The sequence below is a fragment of the Oreochromis aureus genome, linkage group 3, assembly GCF_013358895.1.
Source record: "Oreochromis aureus strain Israel breed Guangdong linkage group 3, ZZ_aureus, whole genome shotgun sequence".
Lineage (NCBI taxonomy): Eukaryota > Metazoa > Chordata > Actinopteri > Cichliformes > Cichlidae > Oreochromis > Oreochromis aureus.
Window position 1 is genome coordinate 8,662,454 of NC_052944.1, and position 19,853 is coordinate 8,682,306.

At 40.8% G+C, this 19,853-nt stretch overlaps 1 protein-coding gene across 2 annotated transcripts in view; it reads left to right on the forward strand.

The window, feature by feature from the left end:
• LOC116335810 (mitogen-activated protein kinase kinase kinase 11) overlaps window positions 1-19,853 on the forward strand; it is a 53,441-nt gene that overhangs the window by 15,391 nt on the left and 18,197 nt on the right. For both annotated transcript variants that reach the window (XR_004200669.2, XM_039609307.1), the window contains exons 2-6: window positions 9,598-9,778; window positions 13,379-13,527; window positions 14,508-14,683; window positions 15,931-16,177; window positions 18,933-19,049. Coding sequence is in view for 1 of the 2 variants with exons in the window: in XM_039609307.1 (XP_039465241.1) it covers window positions 9,598-9,778; window positions 13,379-13,527; window positions 14,508-14,683; window positions 15,931-16,177; window positions 18,933-19,049 (870 nt within the window). In the remaining variant the exon portion in view is untranslated. The remainder of the gene's footprint in view (window positions 1-9,597; window positions 9,779-13,378; window positions 13,528-14,507; window positions 14,684-15,930; window positions 16,178-18,932; window positions 19,050-19,853) is intronic.

The window sequence follows — 19,853 nt, forward strand, 5'->3', positions numbered from 1 at the left end:
TTTGAATGCTTTAGGTCCACTCCCAGAAGCTACAGCAAGCGGAGCGACACCAGGTTCACAGAAGCTGGACTGCAGAATCAGGTCTAGAACAGAAACTGCAGTCCAAGATGGTGTAATGGGTATTCACTTAGAAGAGATTAATTGAGTATACTGCTCAGTTATCTGTCACAAAGTACTTGGAACATAAAGTGGCTGCAGATAGATTTCTGGTGAATAAGGTAGCGCTGACTCATTGCTTCTGCTGTACATGGATAGATACCTAGTCTTTCCCCCTAATAGTTCCCTGTGAGCCAGGAAAAAAACCCCCAACTTCTAAGTCATTTAGACTTAGTTAATTTAAAATGTAATCTTTAAAAGATAAGTTTTTACCCAGTTTTCATGAATGCAAGTTACATTTATTTATAGATTTTAGCTAGCAGGGATATTTTTGTTTTGACAGTTTATTTCTGTAAGTTCAGTGAATAGAAAGGTTAAAAGGTTTTTAAATTCATACGTAAAACGGGGATCAGTTTCAGTTTAGATATAAAACTACATATTAAGCTAACTAACTGGCTGACTCCTTCAACTGGCCTGTAGTAAAAACAGAAACATGCTAAAGAGGACATGGCTGCCTGTCTCTGAGATGTTACATCACCCCGGTCTCAGGGTTTGCATCTATCTATTAAGACTCTCCCTATAAAACAAGTCTAACAGGGCAAACGTTGCAAGCCAACAGGTTCACCAACATTATCTTCCAACTTACTTGGATGAGAACGCGAGGGTTGATTTTCCCCAAACTGCTGTAAACATCAACCTCCCCACCAAGGCTCTGACAGCAGTTGGGTTGTCAAACTAATCTTGACTATATATAATATTTCTCTGCAGCTGAGAATGATTTGTGTCTTACAGGAAATGAGTGATAGTATGAGTGCATTCTGCTCAGGGAATTCAGGTTTTACTCATGGCAGCCCTGTGGTGCAGTGGGTGAACCAAAAGTGCACATCAATCATAACTTTATCTTTACGCATATCAAATAAGGAAGATGTGGGGCCTCAGACTGACAGCAGAATCTTCTAATCGCACACATTGGTTAGTTGTGCCCTAGTGTTTAAACTGCTGACGTTGCTTAACTCTTGCGCTCAGCGAGCAACTTTGAATGCACCCCTGAGCTAAGGCGAAACTCCAGCGGCATGAGCGCCAGTTTCGCCGTGAGTTGACATCTTCTGCACTATGATTGTACCCGATCTCTCTCCCTCTCTCTCTCTCCTTTGCTCGCTGCCTGGTCAGAGCTTGCCAAACTGTCTGTCAGCCTATGGCCTCGTCCCTCAGGGGACAAAGCTCCCGTTCTTCCTGGGGAAAGCCCCCACCCTGCCGGAATTCTCCCCTCGCCTACGGGTTGCAGGACAGGGAGGAGGGAGAGGGAGGAAGGTAGAGAGAGCACAGAGGTCGACCCCATGTCGGCATTTAAAGACCAGCACAGATAATTTTGGCCATGGAGTGATACTATGCACTCTTTCATTTGACCTTTTTGTTGAAAAGAATTTGTTCTAGTTTTTTTGTGTTTTGTCCATAATATATTTTTTTTTCTTCTCCAAAATATTTTTTGCTTTTAAAAAATGCACACCAAGTATGGCGTGAGTTTTCAGTCAATGCTGGCTTAGTATCCTCGGGTAATTATCAGTCCAACCCTAGGAGAAACTGACAGGGGCGAGGAATCATACCATACATAGAAACAAGTGGTGAGAGATGGAGATGTAGCTCCAGTTTGGAATTATAGGGAAGAAGATAATTAAGTGAGGTGCAGAGTGAAGAGGCAGACTTCTGGATGTGAAAGTTTACAGCCTTTGTCGCTGCATGCACTGTATGTTCAGTGTCCTTGGGGAGGGCATGAGACTTTGCTTTTTGTATGTCAGTACCTGCCAGTGACTGTTTAAGTCCTCTTTAGTTAATTTTTCTATGCCTGCTAAACTTCCTTTTTTGAAATGTCACATAATACAGTTTTATTAACAGCTGTGGTGGATCTAATATGGTCAGTTTATAGTAGTTTTTGAAACACTTGATCCATAAATGATAACTAATAATATCCTGTTTTGTCAAAAGTAGAATGTAAAAATAGAAATAAAATTTAAAAAAAAACCCTAAATGAAACAATACTGTCAATGAAAAATATAAAGTAAATTTCATCTTAGTCTAATTTCATTACACATGCTTCATATGGCTATGATAGACAAGTTAATTTAGCCAACCACAAACCGCAGCCTCAGTATGAGCAAGGGATCAAAACAGGCAGGAGGAAAATTATGGAGATGAGTGAAAACAAGAAAAAAGAGAAAAGCCTTGGTTGCCTTTTTTTCCAATGAAGTTATATCATTTTGATGTACATTTATAAATTGACCAAAATTTCTTTTGTTATATAAATCTGTTGCACCTGATTTTGTTTAATAAGGTAAAATATGCCCAGTAAAAAAGTTGGTGCAAGCAACTCACTTACAGTTATCTGTACCCCTGTCCAGTAACAAAGCACTCTATTTCCAGTCCCTTCAATGAAAAAAGATACTACAACTTGCTGCAGTTTGGGTAAAATTATTAAGTTTAAAACCTTTTTTTTAAAATTCTGAAATAATATTGCTGCATTGAATAAAAATAGATGTTTGTTTGTATACACTGTCAATTATAGGTTTACTGGCCAAGAAAACTGCAACTGGTGCATCTCTACTGAAAACTGGACTACAACAAAAAGTCAAAGCAAATTTTTTTTGATGGGCTTAATGGTTAATCTGTGACAGCATATTAACAGACCCTTTCCCGTTAGTATTTGCCAGCATATCTGGGGTAATGTCAGTAAATTGGAGCAGAACAAGAAGCTTTGCTTCTTAAATGCCATGTGAAGAATGTGGGGAATGTATAATAGCCCATATTTGTCCATGAGGCACCGCTGCCTTTATCAGTCAGGTAAGCACATGTTTAATCAGTGCTGGAACGACCCCTGAAAAAAAGCCATGACTCTGGGATTCTGTTGCAGAGTTGACTCACTCCCGCAGCCACTATCATATCTAGGCCACCGCTGGTAGGAGTCATGTCTGCAACTGACACACTCTTGTTTCTGAACAACAAACAATGCTAAACAGAGTCCCGTTTCCATGGAGAACAGTCATGGTGTTTTTGTGGTGACATTGTTGGTTTCGTGCCTCTCAATCAGGAAGACACTCTGACTGGGCAAGACCGATCTAGTCGTGATACTTGCCATTATCCTTTGAAGGAGAGCTGGATTTCCAGCTGTTTTTCCAGCTGTTTTTACCTCTTTGGTTCACACACCTCCTTAAAATGTGATTAATATGGGAGACAACAGGGGAGGTAGATAAAAGTACTCCCGTATCCCTCCATGTTATCATATTAATCCAACACAATTTATTTTTAACTTTTTTAAAAATGAATTTATTGCTTCACATAGTTTTGAAGATATCAGCAGCACAATTAGTATTATGTGGGTCAGTGGCTGATTTGGACACAGTTTGGCCACATGGTGTCCAGTAAGCAGCTGACTAGCACGCCGTTTGTCGTCAGTGTGACGGTGGTGGTCAGAGGAGGATGGCCGGACAGGAGTTAAACTGTGATTGCACTCTGCCTCAGATCAGGAAGTGGAAGAAGAATGTCATGTGTACATGTGCTGAGACTTTGTTTCGTGTTTGTTTCTCTGTGTGGTTGCATGTGTGCACGCGTGAGTTTGAGTATAGGTAGGTTATAGCCAGCCTGTAAGTGCAGGCACATTTATGTGCATAGGCTATGTTTGTTTATTGTGTGTGTTATCAAACTCTCTATCACCTTTGCTCTGGTGTGTGTGTTTATTTACTTATTTATTTATGTATTTATTTATTTTTGGCCCTGTTGGCTTTTGCAGTAAATATCTGCAGGTGTGTGGTGGATTCTTGCCTTCTTGGCCTTCCCCCCCTACAGAATGCCTCTGTACTCAGACCTATTAACATCATATAATGGATAAGATGTTTGATAAATAACAGTCTAGAAGTTTCTACATATCGTCCGTGCAGCTGCAACATACATGCAGACTTCGGAAATGACTACTTCTCAAGCCTGCTTCTGTCCCTCCTGCACAATATTAATAAATGGTGACACTGGGAATCTAGAATGAAATTCATAGTTTACATTATACAAATAAAAGTCTAAAAGTCGTAACATTACTGCTGACCTGCTCCTACATGATTTCACTGAAGTGAAGTGAGTGCGACACAGAGTGAGACAACAAATTCATAAACTGTGGACGGATGAATATTGTTAAAAAATTTTTTACTTGTCATCAGAAGTTATTAATAAATGATCTGTTGCATAGATCTCATTTCCTCTTCATTTCCATTGGATAAATGACTTCATTCCTGTAACCACCCACCTCTGAGGATTGATGTCGTGTCAAGGGCTGATTGGTCCACCTGTCGTAGCACACCCATGTACCCGTGGGATTTACTCTGCACCTCTGTTTGTTTGTGTGAACTAGTTCAATGGTGTGTTCTCATGCCTTCCTTTTAATTGTGTGTGTGCGCGCGCGCGCGCGTGCATTTTTCTCATACTTGGATGCTTGTGTGCATCTGGGAATATTGCTAAAAAATAAATGTGGCAGATGTGTGTTAAGTGCCTGCGTGTGCATCGTTTTGCGTATGTAGTGTGTGTGTGTGTGTGTGTGTGTGTGTGTGTGTGTGTGTGTGTGTGTGTGTGTGTACAGTTATCTATAGCTCTGCTTTCTAGCCCAGCCACTTATAGCTGTGGCCCATCTTCCTCTATCATATGATAACAATCAACAGTCAGCTACTCTCTCTCTGTGTGACACCTCTGCTCGCTCTCTCACAGCACCAACACTTCCCACTGCTCTGTCTCACTCTATGTCTGCAGCCATGTGACCCCTCTTAACCTCTGTTTACTAAAATAGCAATAAGCAGTAGTCGGTGGGAACTTTTTCCCCCCTTCAAAAAAAGGCAGATCCTTGTTAGAGCAGGCTAATTGACAGATATCAGCGTCACTTCCCGGAAGTAGGGTCATGGCACAGAGATCGAGCATCCTGGTGGAAATGGGGGTGACTGACCAGGGCTTGTTTTCACTAGACGCTGACCAGCAGTAGGACAAAAGAAGTAGAGCAAGGGATCAGGGCCTGTTGCAGTAAATACCAGCCCACCCCCCTCCCTGTGGCCTGTGGAATTGACAGAAACAGTGACTCAGGCAAAGAATGGACAGAAATTGATTTTCTGCAGAAAGGTTAAATGTGCAGCAGTAGATGCTTTTTTTGTTTTGGCTGTTGGCTTCTTTTGCTACTTCATTGTTTGGGTCTTCTTTGTGAGGCAGAAGTCGATAGCGAAGCAAAATATTGGTGGCCGACGTCCTTTTAGAGCCCCCCCGCAATTTAAAAAGCTTTCGGTCTATAAGAATAAAAAACACGCTGCTGAGAATATGAAGTAAAAGCCTGAACTTATCGTCTTGCTTTGCACCTACCATCATCTTACAGGCGAATGGACAAAATAATATGCACGGCTGCGGATGGTGTCTCTATGACCAGGGAGCACAATTTGTCATGCAAGTACATTATGAAAGAACCGTGTCTCCTATTCCCTTCAATGTTCTCACACACAGAGCAGACAACACAACCTCTTGTGATGCATTCCTTTGTGACGTCAAACTTGCTGCCTCTGGGCTACGAGGCACAGCACAGGATGTCTGAACAAAAGAGACGGAGAGAGGGAGGGCGAGAGTCGGTTATATGTCTGGAAAATGATAAAAATTCATATATTTGTGGATAAAGAAAACAGAGGGAGGAGAAAATAGATTTTTCAGTGAAGTCGAGGGGAAAAAAGGGAAAGAGAGCCGAGCCCAGAGAGTCGGAAAGTGACTGCAAATAGTTGGAGTCTTACTTCCCTATAATAAGTGAAATTCTTTGCTGCTTCTCCTCCCTGAGTTTGACAGCCAGCCTTGCCCTAAGCGATGCCCACTCTGCCAGCAAAGGGGAAGAGAGGCACGGCTGCCGATCTCACTGAGACATGTGATACAGAGTCACACTGCAGCGACAGAAATCCTCAGCTTTATATTCTGCTTTCATAGAAACCTGCCTGGCGAGGCTTTCAGTGCTGCTAGATTTCCTGACACTGACTGGTTAACAAAATATAGAACTTATTGCATTTTATACTTTGACTTTGCTTAGACTTTCACACAATCCCAGTATGCACAGGTCTGGTAATGTGTAGGTCAAAAGCTGTGCATTACTGAGTGTTTTAAATGTTATTTTAGTTATAATGCATGCAATTATACTGCATGTTATAGTTGCATTCGAATGCACAGTTAGAACCTGCCACACATTTAATAGGGTCGCTTTTTTATGATTGAGCACCTTCCTCCCTGCCTAAAGCGTAAAGATGCCTCAGATTCATGCATGTAGAAAATATAATATCCTCATGCTGACACTACTGAAGATATATGCACACATACACTAGTCATTATAAGCACACAGGCATTAACAAGAAGTACAGTTTTCTTGTCAGGTGTGCATAAATCTAAAGTAAACAAGAACTTATGTGAAACAGAACTAAAACACCTTCAGACCATTGCATTATGTTCATATTAAAGAAAGCCAAAGTTTTAGATAATTTAGCAAATAAAATGTCATTGAAGCAATTCACTGGACATTTTAGGCTTTAAAAATTAGAGCCCAGTGAAATGGGTGTTTTTAGGTTCTGTATAAATACCGATTGTAACAAAGTGGCCTTTTGCGGCTGGAGATGAAGGCTGAGGCAGAGTACTTTGGAAGCAAGAGGTGTTTATTTGTCCACATATGATATAACTCCATGGATAATGAATGCCAGGTCAAGCCTTCCAGCAGCAGCACAAATCAGTGTCTAATGACAAATGGCAGCCTTAAATACTCTCAGCTATTATAGGACTAAACCATTATTTACTCACAGGTGAGTTTGCCTGTTTACCTTAGTTAACCTCAATTACACCATCTATATACAACACACACTTTAATAAATAAGCATATACATTTGACCATTTTCTAATAATAATTAAGTATTTTATATTTTAACCATTGACCTTAGCACCATTATGAAAACACCAAAAACCCATGTACAGAAATTCCCCATACACTCCTAACTCATCGCCTCTCCCGGAACCTTTAACACCAATGCTCGATGGCAATTTAAATCCGATATTTTGATATGTCAGCCGACATATATATATATATATGTATGTAGCCGCAATATAAACAGGCTTTATGAACAGAACTATGATAAATGCAGTAGGGAACAGTAGTGCCGCCTTATATTAAATAAATCAATATAAGATTGACAGGAAAGTGTATTACCTTATTTACTTGAGAGGACAAAAACGGGAACCCACTGGAAGCTTCCCCTCTTGTACCAAATTACAAATGACCAAATCAAAGATAAGATATTTTTTAATAGAGCCCGAGCGATTTATCAGTGGGCCGACATTACTGACAGTCTGGTATTATCGGCTGCTGTTAGCTTTTTGTCGAACTATCAATATCAGCATTTGCAACGGCTGATAAGCAAAAATTAAAAAAAGAAAAATGCTTAAATTATGAGCATTAATGTTGCTCAATTTTCCTAAGAGAGGGCACTCTGCCACTTCCCTGTTAGTTGCACTCGTGTTTGGAAACACAGCAATCATCTGACCAGAGCTGGGCACAGCATAAACGAGTAAATAAATAAATACACACGATAAATGTCAGGGAAATCTGTTTATTTTTTGTGTCTGAAATGGGGGAAAAAAGATCATATTTTTAAAGCACGAAATATTGGAATAGGTCCTATATCTCTTGAGTATTATTTCAATTCTAAAACATTCAATAATCTACTTTGGCTCTCTTTAATATGAACACTGTAATGTTATATGTAGTCAGTAAGGAAAAACATAAGATTACATCTTTTAAAGAGCTGTTTAGACTTATTAGCTGCTTGCTTTGAACATACTTGTAGCTCAGCAGTCAGATGGTGGTCTACAGGCACCAGATAAGAGGCTGGAAACATGAGTGTCACTAATGAAAATAGAATACGGGAATAAGGTTTACTTGCAATATTGCAGTAATATTTTTTGTTTGTGCAGTTGAGATGGGTGCACACTGTGAGCTCTTGTGATGCCCTTCTGTGTGGAAGGGCAGCAAGATGAAAGGAGTTTCTTTTTTCTTTAACGGTTGAGTTTATGCAAATAAATATCTTGCGATGGCATTTTTAAATGCCGCCCTTCATCTAATAAGCTGAAGGAGATATTTCTTTTATCATTCCTCTCTGCACCTTTTAAAACTGATCCACATCAGACAAAAGCACCAGCATAAAAGAAATGGGTATTTGAATCGGTTGAATTGAAAATGCATTTTATTGCAACTATTAAGGCCCGGCTCATTCATAAATTATTCTTTTCAGAAGTCTCTGTGGGACATAATATCCAACAGAGATAAGTGGTTCTAACAGGTTATCGCAATATTAACCATGCACTCGGACAGCACGACATAATGGTGAACTCGCTATCCAGGCCTTCTGTATAGAGTAGTGAGTAATTACAGAAAATGTACGCCATTCTGAATTCGGCAATAAGAAGCTGCACAAAAAGCAGAACATATAGAATAAGCCAATAATTCTTTCTATAGGTAATATTTTATTAGTAAGTATCAAAGTGAAGTGGCTGTAGCTAACATTAGCTGGTTATACAGAACAATTTTGTAGTTTTTACGTATTTGGCTGTGTGATAACCCATTTAGTAGTTCCCTGAGGTTAACAGTTAAAGAGGTTTGATATTGCTTAAACTGTATATTATTAACTGTTAATAAAACAGTTTATATAGTATATAATTGCCGCTGCTTTAGCCAACAAGAGCTAGCTGGCTAAATTTGATAATCGTTATTGAGCTAGCTGAAGAAATGAAGAAATACAGGCTAGTTTGAACTTAAAAAATGTAATTGGTGGAAACAATTTTTTTTTTTTTTTTTTTAAAAGGTTGAAGACTTTTAATTTGGATATCATAATAGCTCCTAAAAGAAATACTTCTTTATTAGAGTCACTGAACCCATTTGTTTTAGAAATGGTGCTTCCTCTATACATTTCCTCATGTGACCAACATGTCGAGCCAGTTCACTGACAGCACAGCTCAGTTCAGCTGAGGGTGGAGACAGTCTGGCCCAGCTCCCAATCGTGCACACAGTCAGCTTGACGTGCTAACTAAACCATATTGTATACGCTGCCAGTCACATACCACTGCCAGTTTAACTAGGCAGAGGTTTATGTAGTTCCATCGATTAGTCAAATTGAAGCAAATTATGTTTGTCGACTTGAATTTTAGAGGCCTAAAATAAGAGGAAGAGGAAGTGAAAAAGAAACTGAGAATGTGTGAATGTGTGTACTGAAGACATTGCTCAGTTTAGTGTGACGTTTATTTTTTTCCCTGCCACTAGCAAGACAAGTGCAATATGCATCTCTGCAGTGATGTATTTCAATGACTTTTAACCAAAACACATTTCTCAACTTGCATATTAAACATTTTTATTAATTTGTCTCCCCCCCACCCCCCACCCTTTCCTTTCTACCTACCATCTACATCATCTTCCTGAAGTTCTTCTGGCTGAGCCCATAGAAAATGAATGTATGGAGGGGTTGACGTTGAAGATTACAGACTTTGGCCTGGCAAGAGAATGGCACAAGACCACAAAGATGAGCACCGCTGGCACCTATGCCTGGATGGCCCCGGAAGTCATCAAGTCCTCCACGTTCTCCAAAGGCAGTGATGTCTGGAGGTAAGTCTGTGAATGTGTGTCCCTATAAACGGTTTGTTATTAAAAGACTGTTGTGGCCTGAGAAAAGAGATGATGTAATTCTCAACACCTTGCAAGAATAGTTTTACATTTGAGCAAATATGATCCTTTCCTGTCTTGCAGACATTAAATTAACAAAACATTGTCTGCCGCCATTGCCTCCTGGATCCAGCCTACTCGCACAAAACAAAAAATGAAAAAGTGATTTATTTACTAAATAAAAATTCACCTTTTTCACACAGTGTCACAGTCTCTTCTGCATTTTGCAGTCATTCATGGTCAGGCTTGTTTCTCTAGTTTCCCTGTGCAAAACAGTGAGAGGGCAGGGAGGAGCACATCAGGGAAGGGAGTAGCTGAGGAGAGGATGCTGTTACTGGAGTTGATGACTCCCACAACTTGTTGGCCAACTTAAAGTGCAAGAAAAGCTCCTTGACAAGTGTTGTTTTGTCTAAAACTAAAGGTGAAGAGTAACACCCATCCTCCCAAAGCACCCAGTCTAGGGGAAACCACTCTCACTCATATATATGCATATATAAAGGAAGGCCTGAAGGCTATTAGCTTACCTTAGCAATAAAGGAGAACAGGATAGGGAAGCGCCCAGCCTTGCTTTGTGGAAAGTTTATAACGTCCACCCACCACCATGGCTAAATCTTATTGTTAATTAATTGGCATTGTTCCCAGCTAGCCGTTTCCGCTTTTACAGCCTTCATGCCAAGCTTGGCTAATGAATCTTCAAGCAAGCTTCAGCAAGAAATTAACTGGTAAAAGGAAAGGGAGATATAAGGAGACTTTAGATATCTCAAAATCCTTAAAATTTTTAGCAGTTTAATCATCGGTGAGGTGACTTTACTGAAAGCGCTCATATATGTACATGTTTTCTTTTGGCATTGGTATTGTTGAAGAATTTGAAATTGGTCTTTTGAAGCTTTGTGTGTATGTAGACTTGTCGTCCAAAGGATAAAGTGATGGGTTAGAATTAAAGGGTGAAAGAACAGAGAAGTGATAGTGGGAGACTCTGTGATGAAGAGATGGAGGGACAGAGTGATGGATTGCAGCAAGGCTGCCACGACCATGTGATGGCGTCTCTTCAAAAAGCTGCTCTGTGCTTTGTTGTGGGACATGTGTGCTGCACACTGTCCCATTGTCTCCAGTATAGACGGAGAAGGAGGCCACACACCCGACCTAACCACAGCCCTTTATCTGGGAATAGCTTTGTGTGTGTGTGTGTGTGTGTCTGGCCACATCTACGCAGAGTCCCTTGATTATGGCTTGTGGTTTTATAATAATGCCTTAAACAACTGTGTGATTTGTTGAGAGGGGATTTATGATTGAAGTGCACAGTACATGAATTTGCATTTGGAATAAGGCAGCAGGGAGGTTTTCACTGAGCAACAGATAAAACTGTAAAAGAATGTAAAAAAAAAAAAAAAAAAAAAGCATAACTCTAATGTGCTGTGGTTTAATTGTAATCCTATAGATGTGGACTCTTGTATACAGAGCCTATATGAAACCAGCTCAGCAGAAAGCCTTTTTCTGCATCCTTAAAGGGACCAAACAAGGAGAACCATATTTACAACACGTCTTTTATTAAAAGTTTTTTGTCACACGTTCACATCCTTTTAGTTGTCCATCAACTTCACACCCACACAAAGTGAAATTTCACAGCAATCACTGCAGAATCTGGAAACCGGTGAAACGAGCAAACAGGCAGCCCCACTCTGAAGAAATGAAGGCTAATCTTTGTTTTTGTATTCTTTCTCATCTGTCCACGGTCGCTCGTCTCCAAAGCCACCATGCGCAGACGACGACCGCTTCGGGGCGAGCCGACGAGCGGCGTTTCTGCACAGTCACAGTGTGTGGAAGTTGTAATTAAAGAACTAAATAAAAAAAGGCTGCGGCCTGCGCTCTCCACTTAGTGAGCCTCCAGTGTGTGTTCAGTCAGGTCCGGGCGAGGGCTAATTGACAGTGTGGGAGATCCAAGTCCTACGCCACACTTCATCTTCTTAGGACACAGGGCTGATCCCATTGTGTGGGCTCAAAAGTCCTGTGTGTGTGTGTGTGTGTGTGTCTTTGTGTACTTGTGTTTGCACAAGTTTTGCATGCATGAGTTCACAGTGCTATGTAAGCACGTGTTTCATCAAGCAGAAATATTCCACTGCACAAAGACCTCTTGGTTCTCTGTCACCGCTGTCATAGAGAAGGTATAAAAGATAATCTTTGCTGTACAAAGCATGAATTGGAATGAAAGATGACCCGGATTTGAAAGTTATCATCTTACCTTCTTCTTGCCTTCTTTCCTGAAATGTGAATTAAAACAGAATGCACTGATTTGCAAGTCATTGTATACTGAATTGGTATTGAATTCTTGAAACTGAAATATATTTTAATCAATTATTCGTTAAATAATTTTGTGTTCTCAGAAGGTGTGTTCAAAGTGTCGATTTTATCCACCGCTGGTCGAAATTGCTCAATTATACCACTTTATCCACAACACCGTTTACATGCTCCTCCTTCACTTCTCTTCCTGTCTACTCCAGGCTGCAGCAGGGAGTTGGTTGTCTGGGGACACGAAATTAAAATATGTCTTTAATGTCTCTGCCTAATTGACATCCATCAATTCATGCGTTTTCTGAATGTTCATATCCTACTTAGTGTAATTGTAGCTCAACTTGTAGAACAGCTCATTTACTCATCGGAAGAGCAGTGGAGAGTTCCCCCCCATGCTGTGTGAGTTCTCTCTGGTTATCTCTGCTTGCTCCTTTCTGAAGTCCAAAGATGCATGTTTGATAAACTGCTGGTTCTAAATTGGCCGTAGGCAGGACTGTGTTACCCCTGAACATGTTGTCAGTCTGCCTTTTACCTCATGAATAGACTCCAAACTCACAGTGACATTAGTTGTTTGGTGTCCTCATGTCATCACTGTCAGTAAGATTACAACATTCCTCCCCCAAAAGTCCAGCAGTTGGTTTCGTCAGTTCCCAGGCATTTACAGACTGTTGTTAAAAGAAGAGGATATGTGACACAGTGGGAAACATGGCTCTGTCCCAACTTTCTTGAGACTGTCATCAAATTCAAATTCAAATCCTAAAAACTATGTTTTTTTTTCTTTCTTTAATTAGTGTATTTTCTCTTTTCTGGGTTTCTGAGATTTGCAAATCACTCCATTCTGTATTATATTTATATTTTACACACCATGTCAACTTTTTTGGAGTTGGAGTTGGGGTTGTATATAAATCCCAGTCCATTTACACCCTAGCTGTTAGTTCTTGTGTGAGTTTATTTATTTTCTTCTTCTTGTTTTGATCATTGTTCGCTATCCCTGTTAAATAAATGTAATGTAGTTTCATCCTCACATGGCGGCTTGGGGGGGAAAACAAAATCATTTTCATTCTAACACACAAGCCTAGAGGTTTTGTTTACTGTATAAATGCGATGGTAATTTGGTTGATATCACATAGAAATCATTTTAAATATGAGTGGTATATGCAGCGTAAACATAATGAAGTGTTCCAACATCCTGTGTCTAATTTTGGCTCGAGCTTACTGTGTCATACCTCGTTGTCTGGCTTGTTTCCCCTCCAGCTATGGTGTTCTGCTGTGGGAGCTGCTAACAGGAGAGGCACCCTACAGAGGGATCGATGGACTCGCTGTCGCCTATGGAGTTGCCGTCAACAAGCTCACCCTGCCCATCCCTTCCACGTGCCCCGAACCTTTTGCGCAGCTCATGTCAGGTGGTACACTCGTGCAGAAATGTAATGAAATTTTGGCGTTCGATTCAGTGGTGTGACAGGACTTTAGCGTGACATCAGGTTGCTGTCCCGAGCACGCGTTCTTTTCCATTTCCCCAAATCCCTACATGCTGTCAATAACGTGGCTATTGAGAGGAAGCGTTTTATGCAGAAGCCATCTTATGCAATACATTTGTGCCCATTTATCTTCTGTTTTTTAGTTTTAAAGTTAAGAAGAAATGCCACCTGGGTGCTTGCTGTCAAGCTACCAGCTGGTCCAGAAATCTAGACACTTGGATTCCCTTTCCCTTGATGTCAGTTTGTCGGTTTTTGTTTTTTTGTTTTTTTGTTTTTTTTCCTAAGTCAGGATCAGTGCACAAAACAACCAGTAGCCACCTCAGAGGATTAATTAATTATCGGATTGGTTTTTGATCTTCTTGTAATGCCTAAAGTTTAGAAACAAATTATGCAAAACTCCCCACAGCAAGTTAATTAAGCATGACACTTTGAATAAGTGATCAACTTGACTCTAAATTGTGCTCACACAAAGTGCCTGAAACATGTGTAAATAAAAATTAGAGGCGTTGCAGGTTACTCGTTCAATATTACATGTAATAAGTGCATAGATATACGCCTCATGTAGTTATCTGACCTAATTTTAAGTCTTTAAATCTCAGGTGACGGCATTCAGTTGGATGATGAAATTCTCCTTTTTTTCATTTTGTCTGAGGATTAAAATTAATGAATATGGGACTTTTAGGTCCCTTGATTTTAAGAAAATGCTCAAAAGAAGTGAAGCTGTCCTAGAAATGAGTAAATTTGTCCTCTTATTGTCAGGAAAAGTAACCTCTGATCTTTTCCCCCAACTGTAACACTTCTAATCGCTCTGTATTTCTGATTGGTCCATTACTTCTGGACAGCCACATATGCACGTCACTTTGGTGTAACACTGTGACTCACTGTATCTCCTGTATGTGTGACAGAGTGCTGGGACCAGGACCCCCATCGCAGACCCAATTTCAGTTCCATCCTGGCCCAGCTGATGGCCTTGGAGCAGCAGGTGAAGGAAGAGATGCCGCAGGATTCGTTCCACTCCTTGCAGGAGGACTGGAAACTGGAGATCCAGGACATGTTTGATGAACTCCGGGCTAAAGAGAAGGTAAGAGGCGCTCAACTTTGAATTACTAAGCCATGCCCTTGCCAGGGCTAGCTTCTGGTTTAGAAAATGTCATTTTAAATAATAACCGGAGGTCTGGGTTTCTTTCTTGATGGTACTGATATTAAAATTAAGTCATCCACAAAGCCCACTCTTGACATTTAACTGAACATGTTTCATTAACCACATGATCCGGGTTAATGTTCATGTTGACATTTCTGTGCAGTTTTTTATTTTAATGTGTTTCGTTGATTTATTATGGTTCAACACACCATCAGCTGGAGATTTATTCTGGCTCTGAATTGGCCTTTTGGGGGCAGTAAGTCTGTTACTTCACTCAGTGAGTTTAAATACTTGGAGTCAACCAGCCAAAGGAATGGACACTGCAAAAGTGGGATGAAAAAGAGAGCAGGCAGGGTGGAGTGGGTGGAGATGAGTGTCAGTGGTGATTTGTGACAAAGGGATGGCACCAAGAGTGAAAAAGAAGGTTTACAACGTGGTAGTGAGACCCACTGTGTCATATGGTTTGGGGCCAGTGGCACCGACAAAAAGACAGGAGCGAGAGCTGGAGGTGGCTGGTTGAAGATGTTAAGATTTTAATTCAGAGTGACCAGAAGGGACAAGAAGAGAAAGAAGTACATCAGACGGACAGCTCAGGTTGAGATGGTTTGGAAATGTGCAGAGGAGAGATAGTGGATATACTCGACAATGAATGTTGAAGGGTGGAGCTGTCAGGCATGCAGTTGTTTATGACAACAGGATTATAGTGGGATTTTTGGTTTTTATGCACAGCCTCATCATAGGTGGGCTTTTCATCCCCTCTGCTTGCGGAGATCCCACAGCTCGGGACAACCAAAGTCCTCAGCAACAATATTGTATGTTTCAGGGGTTTCTGGAAAAGTACCCTAACTCTAAGAGCCCCAGCGGCTGAGGTGTCTTGTCAGTCTTTGTGATCCTCCCATATTTCTGTGGCCTGGGGGTCACCAAGCCCCTCTAGCCGTGTTCTTAGCAGCACAGTATTTAACAGAGTATTTAGTGTAGTATCCCTGGAGGAGAAACCCATCAAATAAAATGTCAAACAGCAGCTGTGAGTCATCATGCATAATAATAACTTTCACTGCTACCAATTTTCTCAGAATTCTGTTTCATTAAACTGTAAATTTGCATAATCTCAGTCACACACACGAGACCTGCTGATATTAATCCACATCTAAATACTTTCTTTCACTTGCCTTTTTGCTCTCCATCAGGAGCTGCGATGCCGTGAAGAGGAGCTAAAGCGAGCGGCTCTGGAGCAGAAATCTCACGAAGAGTTCCTGCGGCAGCGTGAGCAACAGCTGGCCCAATGGGAGCAGGATGTCTTCGAGCGTGAGCTCAGCCTCCTCATCCTCCACTTGAACCAGAACCAGGAGAAACCTAATGTCAAGAAGAGGAAGGGCACCTTCAAAAAGCACAAACTGAAGTCCAAGAACGGCGAGAAGATCAGCATGCCCCAAGGTGCATCAGCTTATATCTGTCTATCCGTCTTATCTGCCTTTGATTTGTTCTGTCAGAGATCATACTCGATTTCTTGGTCAGAGTCTCAACAAGCAAAAAAATAACAACAGTCCAAAAAAAACCCAAGCAAGAGAGCAGTGAGAAGGAAGTGAGGGAGAGTTTTTGTGGCACGACTGGTATTTTTGTAGCACGGCTTCTTGGAAAATTGCTATCAGGGCTGAACTCATGTAAAGATTGACATTTTGAAAGAGAGGTTGCAGACAGGTGCAGTTTTCTGCTATTATACAAACTTTGTCATTTTTAAATCCTGTTTTCAGCAGACCCCTCCCCATCTAAAAAATAAAGAAAAACAGAAAACATTTAAAGGTGGATCACATGTCTGGCTTGCTGATATCTACTCTGACCAGGATTCACTTTGCCCTCCTCTTTTTCTTCTCTTACTCACCTGACTGCCGTTTCTTGTCCTGAGCTATCACAAAGTCACACAGTCTGCAGCAGTTCACATCAAGTGTTTCAAAGCATGTATTTTGGGCTGAGCAAGCATGCATAAATGCGCGCTGTGTATGTGTGTGTGTTGTGGTTAGGCCTTTCCCAGCAGCAGCAGGGCGGTGATGTGGTGGTAGTGGTGGGGGGTTGATGAGAGGGGAGAGTGAGCCAACCACGCCTCGACACTTCCTGTCCATGGACAGACTGCCGACTGGCCTCTCTCACTTTCTTGCTCTCACTCTGTGCCTCTCTCTCCCTCTTTCTTTTTAAGCATACCTTCCTCACCCATTTTGTCTTGCTCCTTTTCCTCTTTAGGTCCCTGGCCACTGTTTTTATTTTCCTTCTGTGTGTGCCCGAATCCCTTTCTCTTTTTTTCCTTTTTCCACCAATATTATTATTGTCTTTTTCTTCATCCTATATTACACTTGCACTTTATACCCTGCAGTAACATATATATTGTGGGTTTTTGGAGGGGGTTCAGTAGCTGGAACATACTTATGTGTCCTTTTTGGGATATTTTTTTCTCCACATACACATATATTAAAAAATATCTGAGAAAGTAAAGCATGGGATACTTTGTAGCTGTGTTAAAAAACAAAACTAAGAAATGAGTCATAACATTTCAGAAATACAAAATGTTAACATAAAATCTTCACCATGGAGGACTCTTTAAGCTGCTTTGCATATATGGCTTTTTAACAGATACGCTGCCTTAGCAAGTTGAGCACTAGCAAGAGTGGTGACTGATTTCCAATCATTTAGATAAATGTGAAATTTTTGGGGATAGTAACAGTGTAAATAATCTGTCCTGCTTTTAACATACACCTATCTTCCATGTCTATCGACTGCATAACAGTTATTCTGCATAAAATCACTACTTTTGCTAACTAGCTAAAGCTAGCTGCCTCATGTGCTAAATAAGCTAGCTAGTTTAACCTCTATTAGCACAGGAACATGCACTAGCAAACTTTAGCAAACAGTAGCAGTTCCTTGCTGACACCACATGTAGGTCTTTCATTGATTTTACAGTTTTACAGACTGAAAATAGGAAATGGATGTTTTCAGTGTTTAATTCATTAGAACACAACATGGGATGTGTAGCTCAGTATTAGCAGTATTGGTATTTATCTGCCATTATCAGCCATCGCCACTAGTAGCTTCTTTAATGCTTGATACATGGAAAGAGTAAGGTCTTTCGTAAATCCGCCAATTATGTATCTGCCTATATCAAAGCTCATCAGTGAGATTTTAAAAATAAAAATCTTATTTGTGTTCTGCAGAGAGATTTTGATTATGGGCCATAATGTTGTAAACACCCAAAGTAGACTTGATGCAAGCTGCGAGATTGTGAAACCATATATGCCCCTGTACAAACCACAAGTGTCTATGATATCAACCTTGTTTTTTTTTTCTTGAAAGAACTACTCTACCCACAATCCTAAATCAAAAAAGCAAGTCTCTGGTTGGCGGAGGCGTAACCATGGAAATGTTTAAACCGCAAATATTAGGTTGCTTAGTGAGCGGGAAAAATTCAGAAAGTGTGAGAACAGTGATTGCAGTCTCAAACAAAGCACTGTACCATATCAGTAACAAAGCTTTACACACACCACAAACTGCAGAGTGTATTAAAAGCTGTTATACAAAACTAATGAAAAGGACTCAGTTCAAGAGGATTGGAAGTTGTTTGCTGTGGAATTTGGGATTTGCTGTGGGTTGCAGTGGGATGAATAGTTCCTTCACTTTAAAAAGTAACTATTTCAACAGTCTTGTGCCTTTGCCTTTTTTGACCTTTTCGTTTTTTTAATTTATTTTTTATCTAGATCAAATGTTTTTATAGTCACAAGTCCTTTCATAGCTGGTTGGCTTGGTTCAATGCTGAAAACTTGTCGTGAATTATTCATTATTATGACAGTGTAATAGCTGCAAAGAACACATGAAGAGTACTAGGATAAATACAATTGCATCTGAAAGAATGTGGGGGAAATGACATATTGGGGCTCATATTATTAAAACTTTTAATAGATTTATAATAGCAAGTGGTCAAGCAAACAGTGCACAAATCGGCTGTGGAAGGTGTGACAGCTAAAGTCTGCTTCAGCTCCTATGTTTTATAGATATGTAATGAAATACTGTTATCACAATTTTTGTAACACTGGAACTCTTCGCTACTTTAGAGAAATAAGGAAGCTTAAAAAAATGTTGCAACCTTAAAAACAGCTGACATTTCTTGACTGTATGAATGTCTTACATCCTGTTGTGTGTGTTTCAGATTTCATCCATAAAATTACGGTGCAGGCATCCCCAGGCCTGGAGAAGAGGCGGAACTCTCCCGATTTGGGTTCGGGCTCCTCACCTTCCTTTGGTCCCCGGTTCCGTGCTATCCAGCGTGAGTGCAGTCGTTTTTACGTACATATATCGAGTGTATGTGGAGTTTTTTCTCAACGCATTGAGAAAAGCAAAAGAATAGCGTCTCTCACCATCTTGCATGCACACACAGACTCTGTTGCGACATTACTCGTCTCCATTTCCAAATTTACTCCTTTTATGTGCTCTCAACCACCCACTCATCTTTTTGTCTTCCCATTTCCCTGTGGGCCCCAGCTCTCTTTCTCTCTCTCCCCCTCACTGTTCTGTCTCTGTCTCTCTCACACACACCCTTTTCCCTTTTCAATAGTGTGTTCCAGTCCAAATATTATCTGACTTCCTCTCAGCAGCTCAGCACTTCTCAGCAGCTTTTTTTTCCCGCCGCTCCCCTGCTCTGCTCCCCTGCTCTGCTCCCCTGCTCTGCTCCCCTGCTGATTGCAGTTACATCGGTGCTGCAGTGGGGGGAGCTATTCAGCTATGTTTTCCAGGCACTAAGCGTCTACAGTTTTTATATGCATGTAGTGGCTACAGTGCGGTTTACTGAATTAAAAATAAGCAGGGAGGAATTCATTGCTCCAGGAGAAAAGGGTTGAGAAGGGTTGCAGCAGCGGCAGAGATCTACATTGCTCGCCTGCTTGTCGGCTTCTTAGACAAACGCCCCGAGATCTTTCCCTTCGGAGGGAAATTGTAGCCAGCAGGTCACAGGGCGTTTTAATACAACCCAAAAGGAAATTTGTGGTGTAGCAACAGGCAATAAAAGAGACTTCACAAAACAATTACCACCGCCGGTTAACATAAAAGCACAAATTGCAGTGAAACATTTATC